The following is a 22,903-nucleotide window of genomic DNA, read 5'->3' on the forward strand; positions in this document are numbered from 1 at the left end:
TCCATAGCCTTGGACCTGGATTTTTTAGGAAAAATTCCCATTTCCCCCTTTTTTTGTTGTTTTTCCCTCGTTTCGTTGCTCTGGTTTCATTTTCCTGTCAGAATTTGAAGGCGCGGATCCAGAGAGAGGAAATTTGGAGTCTTTGGAGGAATTTTTGGGAATTTGGGAATCTTGGAGCGCTCCAGGGATGGGTTGTGGGGGAGGATGGAGGAAGGAATGGGAATCCTCATTCCCGTTTTTCAGCTGGGGAAACTGAGGCAGCAGCAGTCCCTAAAATGGCAGGAAAATCAGAAATATTCCCAAAATTCCGCTTTTCCCAGAAAAATGCCTCTGGACGACTCCAGACTTGGGATGGGGCTGGAATTTTCTGGTCTAAATCCCATAAAAAACCAGGAAAAGCAGGAAAACTCCAGGTTTTGGGCTAAAATGTCAGGAAAACCAGGAAATTCCCAAAATTCTGCTTTTCCCAAAGAAAAGCACCTTTGGACGACTCCAGACTTGGGATGGGGCTGGAATTTTCTGGTGTAAATCCCATAAAAAAGCTGGAAAGCTCCGGTGGAAAAGCAGGAAGCTCCCGATTTTCCTCGGGATTAATGGATCGTTCTGCCCCGTTCATTTTCCTTGGAATTATTGGATCAGGAATTCTGCCTGGGAAAGGAGAGAAGGAGGAGAGGGGGAAAAGGAGCTGGGAATGCATCCCTGGAAAAGAAAGATTTAGGGATGGTTAAACTGGGATATTTGGGAATTTTTGGGGGGTGTTTAAATTGGGATTTTTGGGAATATTTAAGGATATTTAAATTGGGATATTTGGGGATATTTAAATTGGGATATTTTGGAATATTTGGGGGTATTCAGGGATGTTTAAATTGGGATATTTGAGGATATTTGAGAATATTTAGGGATATTTAAATAGGGATATTTATGGATATTTAAACTGGGATATTTGGGAATATTTGGGGATATTTAGGGATTTTTAAATTGGGATATTTGGGAATGTTTAGGGATATTTAAATCGGGATATTTTGGGATGTTTAAATCGGGATATTTGGGAATATTTAGGCATATTTAGGGATATTTAAATTGGGATATTTGGGGATATTGAAATAGGGATACTTAGGAATATTTGGGGAATATTTAAAATGAGATATTTAAGGATATTTTATTAAGGGTATTTAGGGATGTTCAGGAATAGTTAAAATGGGATATTTGGAGATATTTAGGAATATTTAAATCAGGATATTTAGAGATGTTTAAATAGGGATATTTGGGAGTATTTAGGAATATTTAAATCAGGATATTTAGAGATATTCAAATAGGGATATTTGGGAATATTTAGGGATATTCAGGAATATTTGGGGATACTTAAATGCAGATATTTGGGGATATTCAAAGACATTGAGACAGGGATTTTGGGGAATATTTAGGAACATTTAAACTGAGATTTTTAACATTTCTTTGGGAAAAGCCCAAACCCCAGCAGCGGGAAGCAGAAGGAAATCCGAGATTCCCCTTTTCCCTTTTTCCCCTGAGCTCCGCATCCTTTTCCCCCTTTTTTTTCCAGGATTCTCCCCGAATTCTCCCCGGAAGCCGGGGCTGTGGGAAAGAGGAGCCGGCCCTTTTTTCCCAGGATGAATTCCCGGCGCAGGGGCAGGGATGCTTTAGGGATCCGTTTTCCAAGGGAAAAAAAATGGGAATGCTGTAAAAAAGGACGGCTGGTGGCGGGGTCATCCCGCGGTCAAATCCAGGCCGTTCCCGCCTGGAGTACACAGCCTCGGCTTTTCTCGGGAATTCGGGCAAGGATTGGGAACGCTGCGGGATTTTCCTTGGCAACTGCGCGGGGCTGGAATCCGGGGAGGCTTTTAAGGGAAAATCCGTCCAAAAGGTGGAATTCTGATGGGAAATGGGAAGAAAACCACCAAAAGGGTTCGGTTTGGGGCCGGGACAGGGATTTTCCAATCCCAATCCCATGGGATTTTCCAATCCCGATCCCATGGGATTCTCCAGCCCTGATCCCATGGGATTTCCAGCCCTGATCCCATGGGATTCTCCAGCCCCGATCCCATGGGATTCTCCAGCCCTGATCCCATGGGATTTTCCAATCCCGATCCCATGGGATTTCCAGCCCCGATCCCATGGGATTTCCCAGCCCCGATCCCATGGGATCCTCCAGCCCCGATCCCATGGGATTCTCCAGCTCTGATCCCATGGGATTCTCCAGCCCCGATCCCATGGGATTCTCCAGCTCTGATCCCATGGGATTCTCCAGCCCCGATCCCATGGGATTCTCCAGCCCTGATCCCATGGGATTTTCCAATCCCGATCCCATGGGATTTCCAGCCCCGATCCCATGGGATTTCCCAGCCCCGATCCCATGGGATCCTCCAGCCCCGATCCCATGGGATTCTCCAGCTCTGATCCCATGGGATTCTCCAGCCCCGATCCCATGGGATTCTCCAGCTCTGATCCCATGGGATTCTCCAGCCCCGATCCCATGGGATTCTCCAGCCCCGATCCCATGGGATTCTCCAGCTCTGATCCCATGGGATTCTCCAGCCCCGATCCCATGGGATTCTCCAGCTCTGATCCCATGGGATTCTCCAGCCCCGATCCCATGGGATTCTCCAGCTCTGATCCCATGGGATTCTCCAGCCCCGATCCCATGGGATTCTCCAGCCCCGATCCCATGGGATTCTCCAGCCCCGATCCCATGGGATTTCCCAGCCCTGATCCCATGGGATTCTCCAGCCCCGATCCCATGGGATTCTCCAATCCCGATCCCATGGGATTCTCCAATCCCGATCCCATGGGATTCTCCAATCCCGATCCCATGGGATTCTCCAGCCCTGATCCCATGGGATTCTCCAGCCCTGATCCCATGGGATTCTCCAGCCCCGATCCCATGGGATTCTCCAGCCCTGATCCCATGGGATTTCCCGGCCCTGATCCCATGGGATTTCCCAGCCCTGATCCCATGGGATTCTCCAGCCCCGATCCCATGGGATTTCCCAGCCCTGATCCCACAGGATTGATTCATTCCCCCTAAAAATAATCAAAGAATAAATCCAGGGAAAAAAAAAAAAAGGAAAATCCAATGTTTCCCCTCCTTTTCCAGAGGAAGGTTGAAGGGAAAGGGTTTTTATGGGAAAGGTGAACACACGGAGAAATCCCATCCCGGATTTGGGAGAGGAGGCGGATTTGGGGTGGGGAAAATCTGGGATTTTGTTTTCTGGGATTGCTGGAGTGGGATTTTGCTGGAATACTTTTATCATCAGGATTTGGGATTCTAAAGTTGCTGGGGTCTTTGGGAATTCTTCAACCTTTGGGATCCTGAAGCTCCCAAGATCCTCAGGAATTCTTGTACCTTCAGGATCTGGGATTTTCAAGATTCTTGGGAATTCTTGAACCCTTGGGATCTGGGATTCTCTCCCTAAAAATTCCGTGTATTTGTCACATTCCTGCTTCAGGATCAGAATTCCCTGCTCATTTTCCCTCTTCCCGATCCCTGCATCCCTCAATCCCGGTGCTATCCCTGTTTTTCCAAGGCCTATCCCGGAAATTCTGATGCTGTTGGATCCCACTCAGGGGTTTTCCCAGAATTCCCGAGCTCCGGATTCTCCTCCCGACTCATCCCTTTGGATCGGGATTGGGAATTACCAATCCTTGGGCTGGGCTGAATCCTTGGGAATGGCTTTTCCCTGTTTTCCATGCCTCTGGAATGGGATTCAAGCTCAACATCCTGCTTTTTTCCATGGAAAATGGAACCTTTTCCATGTTTCCCTGCCATAAATCCCAGGAAAATTTCCCCGCCAAGCTCAGTGGGAGCAGCTCCAGGATGAATTCCCGGTTTTCCAGCTAAGGGGAGAGATTGGTCAGGGAATTCTCCTCATGGAATGGAGCTGGGAATTCCAGGCTGGAATCCGGCACCGGGAACACCGGGAGAAACACCGGGATGGGAGGACGGGGCAGCGGGGATCCCAAAATCACAGCGGGATCAGGGAATGCCATTCCCAGGAATTCCGATTCCCAGGAATGAGGGGCCAAGGAGGGATCACGGAGTTATTCCCAAGGTTGTGAATTTCCTTGGAATATCGGAGTGGGAACGGATATCTCCCTGGGATCCTTGGATTTGTGGGGTTTTCCAACGGGGCCTTTGGAAAAACAGAGGAATTCTTGGAATGGGAGGGAATTGGAGGCTCCACTTGGAATTCTTGAGGCGCAATCCCTGATCCATCCTTTTCTGGGAACGGGAGAAAACCCCAGCACATCCAATGCCCATTCCCAGATTTTCTCAGGGATTGGCTCCATCCCTGCCCCCCGGAGGGATTTTTTGGGATCAGTGGATCCATGGAGGGGGAGAATTCCCGGTTTTTTGGGGGTTCATTCCCGGCCCTTCTCCTCTTCCCGTTTTGGAAATTTCCAGCTGGGAATGTTCTCCAGGAAATGGCGCCACTGCCCCCTGCCTGCGGAGCCGGAAGGGACCGGGATACGGGACTGGGATATGGATTTGGGATTTGGGATTTGGGATTTGGGATTTGGGATACGGGATTGGGATACGGGATGTGGGATTTGAGATACAGGTTTGGCATAAGGGATTGGGATATGGGTTTGGGATACAGGATTTGGGATATGGAATTTGGGATTTGGGATGTGGGATTGGGACACGGGATTGGGATATGGGATTTGGGGTGAGGAATTTGGGATAAGGGATGTGGGATTTGGGATTTGGGATTTTTTGTCGGATCCGGGTGGGCTGCGAAGGGAATAAGGAAGTGCCCAAATTCCAAGCATGGAATGAGCTGGGAGTGCTTCGGCACCTGGAATTTCTTGGATCATCAAGGCTTTAAAAAAACAGGAATTTCTGGGATAAAGTTTTGCTTCCCTCCTCCAAACCCTGTGGAAAAGGTGGATTTGGGATAATCCCAGGGATCAGGCGGGTTTTGGGAATTCAGGGAGCTTGGAATAGGATCCCAATAATGCCAAGGAGCGTTTGGAGTGGGATCTGATCCATGGAAAATCCAGGACAGATGGGACACAGGAGAAGAGTGGGAAAAGGGGATTTAACACCCGGAAAAATCCGAGGTTTCAGTATTTTAATTTTGGAACTTTTGGGATGAGGCTGCAGTCCCCTGGAGCGGCGGATCCCGGGAATTTGGGCTGGAGATGGAGATCCCATTTTTTCTTGGAATAAATCGGGATATGCCAGAAAACAGCAGCTCCTGTTGCAATCCCAAGGCTGGAAAATAATTAGGGAATAATGAAAAAAAACAGGATTTGAAGTGGGAAAACCATCCCAGAGCACTGATTGATTGATTGATTGATCGATTAATTAATTCCGAGCTCTGCTCCCACTTAACACCTCTGGAATTAATGGAGTCGCACGGGAGTGGGAATCACCGGGATAATTTTATTAGGAATAACCAGAAACCCGTAACATTTTTAATTCCATATCAACATTCCCGATTTTTGCACCAACACCTCCAGTTCTACACCCAAACACGGGAACAACTCCCGGATTTTCCCACCATTTCCCCACGGTTTTCCCAGGTGGAAAAAGCCGCCATTCCTGAAAATCTGGCGTTGGTTTTCTGGGCGGGGAAGGATTTCCATGGAGTGGGAATCTGAAATCCGGAACATTTTAAATTCCCCATCAGCATTCCTGATTTTTCCACTGACACCTCCCATTCCAAACCCAAACATGGGAACAACCCCTGGGTTTTTCCACCATTTCGCCCCCATTTTCCCAGAATTTTCCCAGCATTTCCCCCCCATTTTCCCACCATTTTTCCTCCATTTCCCCCCCATTTTCCCAACAATTTCCCAGCATTTTTCCCACCATTTCCCTCCCATTTTCCCACTATTTCCCCCCACATTTTTCCTCCATTTCCCTCCCCATTTTCCCCCCATTTCCCCCTATTTTCTCCCATTTTTCCCACCATTTTTCCAGGTGGAAAAAGCCGCCATTCCCCCAAACCCGGCGTTGTTTTTCCGGGCGGGGGAGGATTTCCACGGAGCCGGGATCGTCGGAGCTAATTAGCGGAATGGCCCCATTATTTATCCAGGGACACGGAGTCCAATAATTGCTATTGCAGCTCGGAAGCGGCTCCGGGATATTAATTCCCGATTTTTCCTGTCAGCTCCGTACAGTAAAACTTCCAAATGGGCCCCCGAAGGTGCAGAAGCTCATTTTAATCCTCCTTTTTCTTTGGAATTGGCAGAATCTCCTTCCATAAAAGCCGGAAAAAAAGCGGGAGAACGGATAATATTTTGCTCCGAAGGAAGCCGTTAGAAAATCTTATTATTTTTCCCGCTCCCTGACCTTTTCCCGGCTTTCCGCTGGAGGAAAAGTTGCCTTGGATTTGGGGGTTGTGCTGGCGGGGAGGATTTTTTGGGAGAATCCAGGGAATGGGTTGGGTCCCTTCCCTCTGGAAGCAGGGAAAGGATGGATTGGTGTCCCCACGGAAAGGGTTTCAGGTGATTCCCATGGCGCGGAAGATTTTGGGATTTGCTTTTCCCGGGATTTCTCGGGATTTGTCCCGTTTCATTTCTCATTGCTGGACACCATTCCCATTGCACGGAAGATTTTGGGATTTGCTTTTCCCAGGATTTCTTGGGGCTTGTCCCGTTTCATTTCCCATCCTGGCATTCCCATGGCATCAAGATTTTGGGATTTGCTTTTCCCGGGATTTCTCGGGACTTGTCCCGTTTCATTTCTCATTGCTGGGCACCATTCCCATTGCACGGAAGATTTTGGGATTTGCTTTTCCCGGGATTTCTCAAGGCTTCATTTCCCAGCCCAGCATTCCAGGACGATTCCCAAGGGATTCTCTGGCCTTTGGGGTTGGATTTTGGGTGGGAATTCGAGGTTTTTCCCAGAGGAATTCCTGAGGGATTCTCTGCTGGCTGTGACAGGAATTTGGGTCGGAATTTGGGGTTTTCCCCAGCCACATTCCTGAGGGATTTTCCACTGGCTGTGCCCGGATTTTGGGTGGGAATGAGGGTAGGAAGGAGTGGCTTTTCCCACCCACATTCCCAAGGAATTCTCCCTTTGCTGTGTCCACACTTTGATGGGAATGAGCGTTTTTCCCAACCAGGATTTTCCAGAGAATCCCGACTGATCCTTGAGTGAAAACCCCAGGAACGGCACCAGGAATTCCCTTAAAATTCTGATTTAAGCCAATCCCAAATCCCGAACTCCCACAGTTGTCCCCAGAAAAAAAGTGGGAAAAAGGTGAGCCCCCAATCCTGAGAATTCCTCCGCGGGCAGGAGAGGCTCCGACGGCAGAAATAAAGGCGGGAAGGTTTTCTCAGGAAAAGGTTTTCTCGGGAAAACTCGTAAAGGCAGTCGGAATCCGACATAAACAACAATTTACACCCGGCATTTATCCTGGAAATTGCGGTTCCGTGTGGCTCACGCAGGCGGATAAATCAAATTTTATGGGATTCTGCGGAGTTCTTCCAGGGAAACGGAAATTTAGTGGGATTTGAAAGCTTGGGAAAACAGGGGCCGTTCATCCTGGAAAGCATCGGCTCCCACATGGAAAAGGATAAAAATCCATCCCTCGGGATTGGAGCTCTTCCTTAAAAAATGCCTTGGTTAAATATTCAAGGGATGAGGCTGGAAAAATTCCGGTTTTTTGGCGCGTTCCTGGTTTGGGGTGGGAAAACTGGGTCTGAGTCCCCTAAAAAAAAAAAAAAAAAAAGGGATTTAGGGATGATTCCATGATTCCCAAAAGAGATTTAGGGATGATCCCCAAAAGGGATTTAGGGATCATTCCCAAAAGGGGTTTAGGGATCATTCCCAAAAGGGGTTTAGGGATCATTCCCGAGTTTTTCGTGGTTTTCCTGATTTGTGGAGGGATAAATGGGCTTTGAGCCCCAAAAAATGGGATTTAGGGATGATTCCCAAGCTCCTGTGTTCCTGCAACCTGGGAAGGAGCTGGAGCATCCCAAATCCCGGATTTCAGCTCAATCCCTCCTCCAAATTCCCTGTTTTTATCCCGGATCACTCTAAATCCCAGCCAAAACCATTCCAGGACATCCATTCCCTGGGCAGGACGGGAGAAACCTTTGGAAAACTGTTGGAAGCCGAGGCCGCTTGTCCTAATTAATGCCAGCCTGTTATTAATTAATTGTTATTAATTGAGGCCTTAATGAATCCCAGGATTTTGGGATCCTCGCTGCAAATATTCCAGAGGTTTTCCCGGGATGGGATCCGTGGGCTGCTCCAGCTTTTCCTGGGGTGTTTTTTGGGTGGGAATGGGGTTTTTAGGGAAGGGGCTGCTCCCATTCCCAAGAAAAACAAGGATGGAGCCAAAGGCTCGGAATTGGCTCAGGGAAGGCGGAAACGTTCCCGGCTCCGGAATTTCCATGGGATGGGCCCGGATTTATGGCCGGAGGCTCCGGGGGCGCTTCCTTCCCTTCGGGATGGGATTCCAGGCAGCTCCCGGGGCAGGAAGGAAGGGAGGGAGGGAGGAGATCCCGGTGGGATCCGTGGGCACCGGGAACGCCCCCGGATCCGGGACGGCGAGGTCTGGAAAAGTTGGCTCCGGGATATTTGTATGGGAATTTTTTTTCCCCTCTCTTTTCCCGGTTTTCCATGGTTTTATCCATGGATCAACGATCTGAGCCTGGTCTGGTGGGAGGGGAGATCCCAAGGATTCACAATTCCTGGAATTCTGGGCTTGGAGGTTGCTCCCATCCCGATCCCATTCCGTGATTCCGTGGATCCTCAGGGATCACGGATCTCTCCAAAGGAATCCTCCCATGGAGCCAAAGATGTTCCTGCTCCTTTTTCCCAAAGAAAGCAGTTGGATCTGGCTGATTGAGGATCATTCCCATCCTAATTCCTGGAATACCAGGGAAAAATTCCGGCTGTTTAACTGCTGGCACTGAGGGTCATCAGGCCCTTCCCAGGAGAAGCTCTCCAGTGTTATCCCGGTTTTCCAGAAGGAGAAAATTCATCACTGGAGAGGGAAAAATTGTATTTTCCAACTTTTCCTGGGATCCGGCACCAGGCAGGGACATTCCCCATCCTTTAGGGTGATATCCCAGATATTTTCATTGGGAAGTGCCATGACAGGACACAGGGAATGTGTTCCAAGTGGAAAAGGAGGAGTTCAGGTGGGATTTTGGGATTCCTTGGATCCTTGGAATTCTCCCAGGCCGCACTGGGGTGGATAATGGGATTTGTCCGTGCCCCTGGAATGGGATGGGAATGGGATGGGAATGGGATGGGAACGGGATGGGAATGGGATGGGATTTAAGGCCCTTCCATCCCAAACCATTCCAGGATTTGGGATTTTCCCTGGTTTTCCAGCAAAAAATCCCAGAGAAAAACAGCGGGGATTTGTGGGAGCAGGTGCAGCTCTCCCCCTTTCCCCCGCTCAGCTCCAGGACAATATTCCATAAATATTTGCTCCGGGAAATGAGGAGGTGCCGAAAGAGCCCCGGAGCGGGCGGAAAATCTCCGGGAGGAGCAATCCAAACGCACCTGGAGCGGGGATGGATCCGCGCCCGTCGCCACGGCGACAATCGGGATCCTGCGGGATCGCTGGCACTCGCCCAAGTGGGAAGGGACAAATCCTGCTGGATGCTGAGATCCAGGCCGGGTTTGGGATTTTGGGATTACCGGGAGCCTTTCTGCACTGGGAAAGGGATAAATCCTGCTGGATTTTGGGCTGGTGTTGGGGCTGGATTTGGGGCTGGTTTTAGGGATGATTTTAGGGCTGGTTTTAGGATTTTGGGAACCTTGGGGTCACTGGGAGCTTTTCCAAAGTGGAAAAGGATCAATCCTGCTGGATGCTGAGATCCAGGCTGGTTTTAGGATTTTGGGATTACCAGGAGCCTTCCCCAAGTAGGAAAGGATAAATCCTGCTGGATACTGGGCAGATCCAGGGCTAGTTTTGGGGCTGGCTTTGGGGCTGGTTTTAGGATTTTGGGATTACTGGGAGCCTTTCCCAAGTGGAAAAGGGATAAATCCTGCTGGATGCTGAGATCCAGGCTGGTTTTAGGGCTGGTTCTAGGATTTTGGGATTACAAAATGGAAAAGGATAAATCCTGCTGGATACAGGGCAGGTTCAGGGCTGGATTTAGGGCTGGATTTAGGCTTTTGGGAACCTTACGCTCCCTGTGAGCTTTTCCAAAGTGGGAAAGGGATAAATCCTGCTGGATGCTGAGATCCAGGCTGGTTTTAGGATTTTGGGATTACCAGGAGCCTTTCCCAAGTGGAAAAGGATAAATCCTGCTGGATGCTGAGATCCAACATGGTTTTGGGGTTGGTTTTTGGCCTGATTTTGGGGCTGGTTTTGGGGCTGGTTTTGGGGCTGGTTTTGGGGCTGGTTTTACGCCTGATTTTGGCCTGGTTTTTGGCCTGGTTTCGGGGCTGGTTTTTGGCCTGGTTTTAGGCCTGGTTTTGGGGCTGGTTTTTGGCCTGGTTTCGGGGCTGGTTTTTGGCCTGGTTTTAGGCCTGGTTTTGGGGCTGGTTTTTGGCCTGGTTTCAGGGCTGGTTTTTGGCCTGGTTTCGGGGCTGTTTTTGGCCTGGTTTCAGGGCTGGATTTTGGCCTGGTTTTGGGGCTGGTTTTGGGGTCTATGACACCTTGGGGTCACCAGGACCTTTCTGGAAGCGGGAGAGGACAAATCCCGCCGGGTACTGAGCAGATCCAGGGCGATTTGGAGCCCAGTTTTCGGATTCCGAGCCCATCCCCTCCCTGCGGCAGCGCTCCGCGTTCCCCGGCAGCTGCGAATCCTGGGAATAAAAAATGGGAAGCGCTTAAATGGTGAATGGGTTTCATGTTCCTGTCAGCGCCGAGGGTTTGTTCCCGTTTATAAACTCATCCGTTTGGAATGACATCGGTTTTATGGGAGCCATCAGCCCTGGGTGACGGCGTTCCCGTGTTCCACCATTACTGCCCGATTGGATTTGCAGTAAAGAACGGGAATGGGAATCGTAAATCTCCCGCCGGGAGATTTAGGGCCCCTGGAAGGGGAATGGAGCCGTTCCCGGCGCTCCTGGAAAAGGAATGGAGCTGATCCCGGTGTTTCCGAGGGATGGAGCCGATCCCGGGGCTCCTGGAAAGGGAATGGAGCTGATCCCGGTGTTTCCGAGGGATGGAGCTGATCCCGGGGCTCCTGGAAAGGGAATGGAGCTGATCCCGGTGTTTCCGAGGGATGGAGCCGATCCCGGTGTTTCCGAGGGATGGAGCTGATCCTGGGGCTCCTGGAAAGGGAATGGAGATGATCCCGGTGTTTCCAAGGGATGGAGCCGATCCCGGGGCTTCTGGAAGGGGAATGGAGCTGATCCCGGTGTTTCCAAGGGATGGAGCTGATCCCAGGGCTCCTGAGGGATGGAGCCGATCCCGGGGCTCCTGGAAGGGGATTGGAGCTGATCCCGGTGTTTTCTGAGGGATGGAGCCGATCCCGGGGCTCCTGAGGGATGGAGCTGATCCCAGAGCTTCTGGAAAGGGAATGGAGCTGATCCCGTGGATCCTGAAAAGGGGAATGGAGCTGATCCTGAGGCTCCTGGAAGGGGAATGGAGCTGATCCCGGTGTTTCCGAGGGATGGAGTTTATCCCGGGGCTCCTGGAAAGGGCAATGGAGCCAATCCCGGTTTTTCCGAGGGATGGAGCCGATCCCGGTGTTCCCGAGGAATGAAGCCAATCCCGGGTCTCCTGGAAGGGGAATGGAGCTGATCCCGGTGTTCCCAAGGGATGGAGCTGATCCTGGGGCTCCTGAGGGATGGAGCCGATCCTTGGGCTCCTGGAAGTGGGAATGGAGCTGATCCTGGTATTCCCAAGGGATGGAGCTGATCCTGAGGCTCCTGGAAGGGGGAGTGGAGCCAATCCCGGTGCTCCCACATGGATTTCCTCATTTTTTCCAAAGATTTTTTGGTGATTTGGCAGCACTTGGCTGATTCCTCACTCCTGGAGATCCCTCAATCCATGCAGGACCCTCCTGGTGTGGAATTCCAGCCCCTCTGGAAGCAAATCCAGCATTTTTTAACCCAGGAACGGCACAAAGACTCCCCCACTCCGTGGATTTTTCCCTCTTTTTATTTTCCTTAATTCACTGCCCAGCGAGTTCCTGATTGACTCCGAGACCAATTAAAGGAAAATTTAATGGGAGAATGGATGAACTCCCAGAGCTTTCCCGGCCATCCATCACTTCTTTATAGCGGGAGCCGGGAAGGAGCTCAGAACTTCCCGCTGGGAACGGGATAATGAAGAGGGCACGGAGAGGATTCCCGGGGATTGCCGGGATGCTGCTCCAGGCTGGGATTTACCGCCCTGATCCCGGCGTTCTGGGTGCTGCACAGACCCCCGTGGGGGCTGGGAAACGTTGGGATCTTGGGATGGATCCCGGAAACCATCCCGGATCCCTCTGGTTCCGGAGTGAGGTGGAGGTGATGGCTCCGTGTTCCTCCATTCCATAAATCCCAGAATCCACGTGTCCCAAATGAACTCCAGGCTGGGATCTCCTGTCCCAATCCCAGTCTCCCAGCAGCTGGAATGGGAGGTGGGATCATGGGATGGATCCCAGGAACCATCCCGGATCTGTCTCATCCCTGGTTCCAAAGTGAGGTCGAGGTGTTGGCTCTGTGTTCCCCCATTCCATAAATCCCGGGAATCCACATGTGCCAGGATGTCCCTGGGATTGGGAAGGAGGCCACCGGATCAATCTCCGAGAGCTGGAATGGGAGGTGGGATCATGGGATGGATCCCAGGAACCATCCTGGATCCGCCTCATCCCTGGTTCCAAAGTGAGGTTGAGGATTTGGCTCTCCTGGTGTTCCCCCATTCCATAAATCCCGGGAATCCACGTGTGCCAGGATGCCCCAGATGTGCTAGTGTTCTCCAGGCTGGGATCTCCTGTCCCAATCCCGGTCTCCCAGCAGCTGGAATGGGAGGTGGGATCGTGGGATGGATCCCAGGAACCATCCTGGATCCGTCTCATCCCTGGTTCCAAAGTGAGGTTGAGGATTTGGCTCTCCTGGTGTTCCCCAATTCCATAAATCCCGGGAATCCGGCCGTGCCTGGCAGGGAGATGGGGACAGGCAGCGGTGACACCACCAAGGCCCCAGCAGGACATCGGGAATTCTGTCCCGGTGGGAATCCACCCCCAGTCTGGGACATTGTGGGGATGTTTGGCTTTCCAAGGGTCAGGAGGGGCGTGGGGCTCCCAAAATCCCATCCTGGAGATTTGGGGCTCCCAAAATCCCATCCTGGAATTCTGGGGTTCCCAAAATCTCATCCTGGAGATTTGGGGTTCCCAAAATCCCATCCTGGAGATTTGGGGTTCCCAAAATCCCATCTCAGAACTCTGAGGCCCCCAAAATCCCATCCTGGAATTCTGGGGTTCCCAAAATCCCACCCTGGAGATTTGGGGCTCACAAAGCCCCATCCTGGAATTCTGGGGTTCCCAAAATCCCATCCTGGAGATTTGGGGTTCCCAAAATCCCATCTCAGAACTCTGAGGCCCCCAAAATCCCATCCTGGAATTCTGGGGTTCCCAAAATCCCACCCTGGAGATTTGGGGCTCACAAAGCCCCATCCCAGAGCAGAGCCAGGCCCTTCCCAAAATCCCCACCAAATCCCTCTTCCCATCCCGGCAGGATTTGATCCAGAGGCAGCAGGGGATGGAAAAAACCCAGAAAAAATCCCGTAAAAAACGGCCGAGGAAATGGAAACCACCCGCAGGTCCCATTTTTCAGCCGTAACTCCATAATAAAACTAACGGGATAATGATTTTTTTTGGTTTTCTGGGATGATATTAAAGGCCGGGATATCGATCCCACGCTTCCCGGGCCTCGGATGGAGCCGCGGGTTTTGACGGAGAGAGCAATAAAATCCTCCCTTCCCCAATTTCCCATCAATGTCGGCTCCGCGCGCGGGGTCACAAATTCCCGGTGATGTTCCCGTCCCTCCCTGCCCACGGAACGAGGGGAAAGTTTGGGATCGGATCCGGGCTGGGAAGGGGCTGAGTTCCCATGGGATCCCATTCCTGGGGTTCTGTTCAATCCCGAATCCCTGGATTTTAGGGAAAGGGCCCAATGTCTGCCCTGGACACTGGAGCCCTGATCCCACCTGGATTTGGGGTCCTGGAATCCTGATCCCACCTGGATTTTGGGATGGGGCTGAATGTTCTCCCCTGGATCCTAAATCCCTGATCCCACCTGGATTTTGGGATCCTGGAACCCTGATCCAACCGGGATTTTGGGATGGGGGCTGAATGATCCCCCTGGATCCCAAAACCCTGATCCAGCTGTGATTTTGGGATCCTGGAATCCTGATCACAGCTGGATTTGGGGTCCCAGAGCTTTGATCCCACCAGGATTTGGGGTCTGGAATCCTGATCCCAGCAGGATTTGGGGTCCTGGAGCTCCGATCCCAGCAGGATTTGGGGTCTGGAATCCTGATCCCAGCAGGATTTGGGGTCTGGAATCCTGATCCAGCAGGATTTGGGGTCCCAGAACTCCGATCCCAGCAGGATTTGGGGTCTGGAATCCTGATCCCAGCAGGATTTGGGGTCCTGGAGCTCTGATCCCAGCAGGATTTGGGGTCTGGAATCCTGATCCCAGCAGGATTTGGGGTCCTGGAGCTCTGATCCCAGCAGGATTTGGGGTCTGGAATCCTGATCCCAGCAGGATTTGGGGTCCTGGAATCCTGATCCCAGCAGGATTTGGGGTCCTGGAGCTCCGATCCCAGCAGGATTTGGGATCCTGGAATCCTGATCCCAGCAGGATTTGGGGTCTGGAACCCTGATCCCAGCAGGATTTGGGGTCCTGGAGCTCTGATCCCACCTGGATTTGGGGTCTGGAATCCTGATCCCAGCAGGATTTGGGGTCCTGGAATCCTGATCCCAGCAGGATTTGGGGTCTGGAATCCTGATCCCAGCAGGATTTGGGGTCTGGAATCCTGATCCCAGCAGGATTTGGGGTCTGGAATCCTGATCCCAGCAGGATTTGGGGTCTGGAATCCTGATCCCAGCAGGATTTGGGGTCCTGGAGCTCCGATCCCACCAGGATTCCTTCCCAAAGATCCCCAAACCCCAGCTGGAGCTCCCGACCCGTCTCATCCCGGATTTATGGCTTTGTGGGAATCCGAGCTGCCATAAAAAGCAGTTCCCTGTTTTCCTGGCCCCGCCATCCTTTATCCGCTGTCACTTCCCAGCGCTCCCAGAGGCGGATGCGGCCGGAGCGATCGATGTTTTGTTTTATCTCCCTTTTTTTCCCAATAATTTTTTTAATCATTTCTCCCGCGGATAAATAATTCCCGGGAAAGCCGCGCTCAGCACTTTTGGAGAAGGGGGGGAAAAGTGATGAGGTCAGGAGAGGGAAAGGGAGGGAGCGGGGCTGGAGCTTCCCGCGGAATTCCCAGCGGGAATGGGGCTCGGAGCTGGCACCCCAAAACTGGGAAAAGGGGTTTGGGGGCACTGGGGTGGGATGAGATGGGATGGGATCAATGGGATGGGATGGGAAAAGGGACAGGGATGGGGACAAGGACAAGGATAAGGACCTGGCAACCCCCATCTGCTTCCCTTGGAATTCCCAGCGGGAATGGGGCTCGGAGCTGCCACCCTGAAACGGGAAAAGGGGTCTGGGGGGACTGGGATGGGATGGGATGGGATGGGATGGGATGGGAAAAGGGACAGGAACAGGAACAGGAACAGGAACAGGAACAGGAACAGGAACAGGAACAGGAACAGGAACAGGAAAAGGGACAGGGATGGGGACAGGGACCTGCCAACCTCTTGTCTTCTTCCCTTGGAATTCCCAGCGGGAATGGGGACACGGAGTTGACACCCTAAAACTGGGGAAAAGCGGGGGTCTGGGATCTGCACAGCCCCTTTTTGGGATGGGAAATTTGGGAATTGGGATCCCAGATGGTGTTCCCAGCCCCTTTTTGGGGTGGGAAATTTGGGAATTGGGATCCCAGCCCCCCTCTGCCTCTCCCGCTCCTGCTCCCAGCTCCAATCCTGAGCTTCTGCTGCTTCCTTGTGGCAAAATCTTGGAATGACACGGCCTTTCCCTGAATTCCTGCCCCGGGACGCGACCCCAAACCCCGGGAGAATCCCTTGGGAGCAGCTCCAGGGTTGGGATTTCGCGGCCTTGGGATCCCGGGAGGGAAATCCTTCAGCCGCCTCCATCCCTGCGCTGACCTTTGCCGGCTCCTGGAGAATTCCAAGTGGGAATTCTGCTGGCCAGCCTTGCCGGAGGCCGTAAATATTCCCGGGAGGTGATGGAGGTGCTTGATTTTCTTGGGATACGTTTTTGAAGAGCCGGGACGTAACCCCGGAGTCCCGGTGGCAATTCCCGGGATATTTATGGCAGGAAGGTCTTTTCATTCCCTTCCTTTTATTCCCGAATTTCAGCGCTGCTGCTGCTCGGGATTAAATGTGGAATTCCCGCTCTGTGACACCCTCAGCTCCCCAAAATTTGGGATTTTCCCTGGGTCACTGCCCCTGTTGGGAATAAGGAAAAGGGGTGGTTGGGCTGGGATTTGGGATTTGATATTTGGAATTTGGGATTTGTTCCCATGGCTCAGCATCCCAAATCCTGTTTATCCATGGCCAGGGGAGCTTCATCCCTCTGGGATTGATCCATGGGCAGCTCCTGACCTGGAGAGAAAAGAGGGATGGGATGGATGAGGGCTGTGACCAGAGGAAAATGGGAAAACTCTGGAAAACCGGGAATGAGGGGGAAGAGCGGGACCAGTTTGATCTCCAGGTGTCCCACATCAGCTTTTCCAAGGGGGAATTAGGGAACAAATCCCGGCAGGAATTGAGGTCACTCCCCCCTCCCTCCTCCTTTGGGGCCGAGAGCTCCTTGGAGGGGCTTGGGACCCTCTGGAAAACCGGGAATGCCGGGGAAAAGCAGCACCGGGCCTTTGATCTCCAGCTGCCCCATATCAGCTTTTCCAAGGGGAAATTAGGGAACGAATTCCAGCGGGAATGGGGGCGGGGGTCTCCCTCCCTCCGGAGCCGCGGGGTGAAAGCTGAAAGTTGAAGAGTCCAACGCCGTCAATCCCGACTTTCAGCCGGCGCTGGGAAAGGGAAATATTTGGATAAGGCGCGATCCGGAGCTGCCGCTGTTTACAAATCCCGATCCCACATCAAACGCGGCTCCCTTTGGGAAGCGCTTCCCGCTCTCCCGGCTCCTTTTGGGAGCTGTCACGGGAATTATTTGATGTTTCCCTCTCTCCTTTGTTTGTTTACGTTCATTAACGTCAGGAAAATCCATCAAACCCTCGGCTCCGCTCATCCCGGAGCGCGCGCGGCCGCAGGTGCGGAGCGGCCGGGAATGATGGAGGATCCATTTATCCCGCGGGCCGTGGGGAGGGAATGACACATTCCCGATAAATCCAGCCCCGATCCCGCCCTTCTGCCTCGCCCCGGCCCTGATGGATGAGTTCCTTATCGGGAACGCGGAAAAGCCGCGCTCGAACTCCGGCCGCGCTTCCCAGCCGGATGCGGGGGCTGATCCCGGCGTTCCCGGGATGAGCCGGGATTTATGGAAGCTGTTCCCCAGCTCTGCCAAGCGTCGGCTCGGCTAGAATCCCAAAAAGTGCTGGATACCCCCTGGATTTGCCCCGCTGTGGGGAGTTATCCCGTTTCTTGCCTCTGGAATTCCCGAGTTTGTTGCCTCCGGAGTTCCAAGTTTTCCTGTAATTCCAAACTTTTTCCCAAGTTTGCTGCCTGTGGAATTCCCAAGTTTACTGCCTTAGGAATGAGACGTCCAAGGCTATTCCCAGAAAATAGAGCTTCCGAGGCCATTCCTGGGAAAATGAGGCTTCCAAGGCCTCACCATTCCTGGAAAAACGAGGCCTCCAAGGCCATTCCCAGAAAACGAGGCCTCCAAGGCCATTCCCGGGAAAATGAGGCCGTCGGGCTAACGAGGAATGGTCGGAGCACACCTGAACGCTCCGGTGGAGCCGGAGCACAAGTCGGGATTTACGGAGTCCCCACGCGGACAGGAAAGGACGGGAAGTTTATCATGGATTAGGGAATTAATGGGGATGAATTCCCACCCGCTGATGGATGGGATGGACGCTCCATTAGGGAATGATTTAGGATTTTCCGGCTCATTGTGGATCAGGCAGGGCTCGGCCGGGGTCGGAATGTTGGGATGGGGGAAGAATTGGGGAACAGGGAAGGAATTCCAGGGATTTTCAAGTCATGGGTCCGTATTTTTATATTCTTTTTCTATTCTAAAAAGATTTTAATATATTTTTCTGTTTTTCTATTTTCATTTCCGTGTTTTTAATTTTTATGTGGATTTATTAGGGGATCATTTGGGCGGGAAGGGATCCTAAAGCTCATCCAGGCTCACCTCCCACGATCCCAGGATTCCCAGGTTTTTGGGATCAGCTGGGAACGGCAGAGCCGTTCCAGGCTTTGGGGTGAGATTCCATGGGCAGATCCACAGTGGGAATTGGATTTTCCATGGGAGTTGCCTTTTCCATGTCCAAAACCCAACCAGATTCCAGGGAAAAGGGGCAGCTCCAGCCTCATCCCGCTGAATCCTGGAATTCCAAGACCCTGTTTCCTGCTCCCAGTCCTGGGAATATCAGCGGGATCAGGATAAACCGAACTTCCCCAAAGAAAGGAGCTGGAAACCTTGGAATGTGGGATTGGGAATGGCGAATTCCAAGGTTTTCCTTTGCTTTGCTCCCCGCAGGCCTGGAGGAGATCCCACGGCCCATCCAGGATTCCGGGAATATTTTGAAGCAAGGATACCTGGAGAAGAGATCCCGAGGTAAAACCTGGAATTCCAGGAGAAGATCAGAGGCTGCCACCTGCAAATCTGGGAAAACCCCAAATTTCCAGCCTAAAATAAAAACCAGGAAAAGGCAGGAAATCCATGAGATTTCCACTGGCAGGAGTTTCCAGGTTTTTCCAACGCCTTGTCGGGCTCATTCCCTTTTCCAGAGCATCCAAATTAAATCCTGGAATTAAATTAAGCCCAGCCCAGGCCTGGAGGGCAAAACTAATGAGGAGAAAAAGCCGGGAAAAGCTCCAGGGATTCGGGATCATCCCACGTTTAATGCGGAGATAAGAGCCGGGCTCGGAATCAGCCTGGGCCTTATCTCCCTTTTCCCGTGAAAGGCACAAATTATTCCCTCCCCTAATGGGATTTTCTCGGGAATTATTGATGGGAAGAGGCAGGAGAGCTCCTGGTTTTTCCCTGAGCTCAGCTCGGAGTTAGGCCTGGCTTAACTCCGCTCATCTCCGCTTTAACAACATTTCCCAGAGATTTGACCCCAAACGCCTTCCCCGGCCGCACGGAATCCATGGAAAGGCATCCCCAAGGAATAAAATGGAGGATTTTCCCTGCTTTTCCTGATTTTCCTGGCTTTTCCCGGTTTTTTCCCCATTTTTCCCCATTTTTCCCTGTTTTCCAGAGCCCAGCTTTTTCGGCTCCGAGTGGCACAAGCGCTGGTGCGTCCTCACCCAACGGAATTTCCTCTACTACGCCAACGAGAAAAGTGAGTGGGAAAAGAATTCCCAACTTTTGGGTGGAAAACAGGGATGTGACCATGGAAAACCACAATTCCCAGCTCCTGGAAGGGAAAATCCCAGCTGGATTTGGGTTTATTTTTCCATTGGAGCAAAGGGAATTTTCTGGCCATTCCTCTTTCCCAGAATTTCCCTTCCCTGGAATTTTGCAGCCATTCCCCTTTCCCTGGATTTTCCCACTATTTTCCTATCCCAGATTTTTCCTGGCCATTTCCCCTTTCCCAGATTTTCCATCCGTTTCATTCTCCCGGAATTTTCCGGACATTCCCCTTTCCTGGAATTTTCCAGCCATGTGCCTCAGTTTCCCTCCATGGATAAACCCCCCTGAGCCGCATCCAGAGGTGGGAAAAAAGCTGGAAAATCCCAAATTTTGCCCAATTCCCTTTTCCCAGGCAAGCAGCCCAAAGGCTCCTTTCCCATCGAGCGCTACCAGGCCCACCTGGATTCCCAGCTCCGGAAAGATTCCCGGAAAAATTGCTGCTTCCAGCTGCTCTGTCCCGGAAAACGCTCCTACGAGGTGGGAAACGGCAGGAAAAGGGGAATTCTGGGGGGGGAAATGGGAATTTCAAGGCAAAAAATGGGAATTTTGGGGGGGAAATGGGAATTTGGGGGAGAAATGGGAATGGATTTCCATGGATTTCCATGGATTAGATCTGACAGCCTTGCTAGGGTTTCCATTGATTTTCGTGGATTTTCATGGAATTCTATGGACTTCAATGGATTATCATGGGCTTCCATGGATTTCCCTGGGCCTCCATGGGTTTCCATGGGTTTTCATGGAATTCCATGGATTTCCATGTGTTTCCATGGTTTTCACGAATTTTCATGGAATTCCATGGGTTTCCATGGATTCGGTTTTCCAGCTTTCCCGGGATATTCTGGCTGTGCTCCTCTCCCATTGCAGCTGGGAGAGAAATCCCGGGAATGGCTTTTCCCGGTGCCCTGGGGTTGGGAATGGGGGATCCCTGTCCCCTCATCCCAAATCCCAAATCCCAAATCCCAAATCCCGGGATAACGGATTCTCCCGGCAGTTCACAGCTCCGAGCGCGGCCGAGGCCCAGGATTGGGTGGAGCAGATCCAGTTCCTCCTCAAGGGTGAGTCCGGAGCAGCTCCCGCTTTTTGGGATCTTTGGGAAGCGTTTTCCCACCTGGATCGGGACTTTCCATCCATCCGCACCCGGATTTGTGGGGACTTGCTCCAGCTGGAGGCAGAGAAAATTCCAGAAATTCTCTGGAATCCCCAGGCAGCTTCCCAGCCTCCATCCCTCCAGGCCCACGTGGAATTTGGGGTCATTCCCTGGGATTTTCCATATTTCCTTGGGTTTTTTCCATCTTTCCTTGGGTTTTTTCCATCTTTCCTTGGGTTTTTCCTTGGGTTTTTGCTCATTCTCGGCCGCAGGATTTGGATTTCCATCCCACCCTCTGGAATGGGGAGAATTCCCACTTTTCCATCCCTTTTTCCCTCTTTCCCGGCAGACCTGAGCTCCCTGACCATTCCCTGCGATGAGGAGGAGGAGGAGGAGGAGGAGGAAGAGCTCTCCAAGGACCAGGACAGCTCCGATTCCATGAACAATTCCCAAAATTCCACCCTGAATCCGGAGGATCCGGCGCTGGAAGGCGACGACATCTACGAGGTGCTGCCAGGTGAGCTCCCAAATTCCCAACTTTTCCTTGGAAAAACGTGAGGAAACCGCGGCCATTCCCACATCTCTGCTTTTAACCCACCCAAAATTCCAAGGTTTTATCCCGTTTCTTTATTCCGATCTTTTGATGGACCTTCCAAACCCAACCCTTGTTTTTCTGGGAATTTTGGATCTGGGGATCCTGCTGGAGCAGCCCTCAGAGTTTTCATGGATTTTCGTGGATTTTTCAAGAATTCCAATGGATTTTCATGTGGTTTCTTGGGTTTTCATGGTTTTCCATGGATTTGCATGGATTTTCATAGAGTTTGATGGGTTTCCATGAATTTCCATGGGTTTTCACAGATTTCCACAGGTTTTCCATAGGTTTTCATGGATTTCCATGGATTAGAGGTTCCAGCTTTCCTGAAATAGCCTGGCAAGGAAAAGTCCATGGATTTCCATAGACTTCCCTGCATTTCCATGGATTTTCATGGACTTCCATGCATTTCCATGGTTTTCCATGCATTTCCATGGATTTCCATGGTTTTCCATGCATTTCCATGGTTTTCCATGCATTTCCACGGATTTCCATGGTTTTCCATGCATTTCCATGGATTTCCATGGTTTTCCATGCATTTCCATGGATTTCCATGGTTTTCCATGCATTTCCACGGATTTCCATGGTTTTCCATGCATTTCCATGGTTTTCCATGCATTTCCATGGATTTCCATGGTTTTCCATGCATTTCCATGGATTTCCATGGATTAGGCTTCCCAGCTCTCTGGGATAACCCAACTCACGGATTTTCCTCCATCCCAAACCCCCAAAATCCCCAGGAAAAGCCCCAATCCCATCCTCCCTTCTCCCTCCTTTACCTCCCGACCAAAAACCACGGAAAAATACCCGGGAGACGGGAATAAAAAAATAAAAGAAAAACCGGGAAAATCCGCGGAGAGATAATTTCCTCGGCGTTAATGAAGTTTTACAAAAACAGACGCGGCCGAGGCCAAATAAAATTTCACAGGTGATAAATTTTTCCAATTTCCCGGGAAGGATTCGATGGGAATGTTAAATCAGGAGTGAAGGTGTCCGCTCGGAAGCGCCGAGCGCTGCCGGGGAATTTTATCGACTGGAAAATTGAATCAAATTGCTCCATTAAAAACTCGGCTCCGCAGAGATTCCGAAGCTTCCCGGGATGCGCCGGCGGCTCCGGACCCCTGGGATGAGGATCCCAAAAGTGGGCTGGGAGGGAGAAGTGGAATTTTCCAAAGTTTTCCAGCTTTTTTTCCTTTGATTCAGTGCTGGAGAATCCAAGTGTTGGGTGGGATTGGGAAGGCAGAGCTTCGCTTCCAGGCCGGATCCCAGGAAAACCCTTGGATCTATCAGACTTAATTCCAGGAAAACCTCTGGATATTGGAGAGGGGCTCGTCCTGTCCCCATGGATCCCATTCCTGGATTTTCCAGTATTTTCCTCGGATTCAACACTGGAAAATCCAAATATTGGCTGGGACTGGGAAGGCCGAGTTTCACTTCCAGGCCGAGTTTCAATTCCAGGAAAACCCCTGGATCCATCGGGTTGGATTCCAGGAAAACCCCCAGATCCATCGGGTTGGATTCCAAGAAAACCCCCGAATCCATCGGGTTGGATTCCAGGAAAACCCCCGGATCCATCGGGTTGGATTCCAGGAAAACCCCCGGATCCATCGGGTTGGATTCCAGGAAAACCCCCGGATGGTGGGGAGGGGCTGCTCCTGTCCCCATGGATCCCATT

The 22,903-nt window shown here is 51.6% G+C and overlaps 1 protein-coding gene across 4 annotated transcripts in view; it reads left to right on the forward strand.

The window, feature by feature from the left end:
- SKAP1 (src kinase associated phosphoprotein 1) overlaps nucleotides 1–22,903 on the forward strand; it is a 74,951-nt gene that overhangs the window by 34,302 nt on the left and 17,746 nt on the right. For all 4 annotated transcript variants that reach the window (XM_085561754.1, XM_085561753.1, XM_085561751.1 and 1 more), the window contains 5 exons: nucleotides 18,671–18,748; nucleotides 19,395–19,478; nucleotides 19,902–20,026; nucleotides 20,541–20,604; nucleotides 20,986–21,153. In XM_085561754.1, coding sequence (XP_085417880.1) covers nucleotides 18,671–18,748; nucleotides 19,395–19,478; nucleotides 19,902–20,026; nucleotides 20,541–20,604; nucleotides 20,986–21,153 — 519 coding nt within the window. The remainder of the gene's footprint in view (nucleotides 1–18,670; nucleotides 18,749–19,394; nucleotides 19,479–19,901; nucleotides 20,027–20,540; nucleotides 20,605–20,985; nucleotides 21,154–22,903) is intronic.

Source organism: Lonchura striata, chromosome 27 (assembly GCF_050655825.1).
Source record: "Lonchura striata isolate lonStrDom1 chromosome 27, ASM5065582v1, whole genome shotgun sequence".
Classification (NCBI taxonomy): domain Eukaryota; kingdom Metazoa; phylum Chordata; class Aves; order Passeriformes; family Estrildidae; genus Lonchura; species Lonchura striata.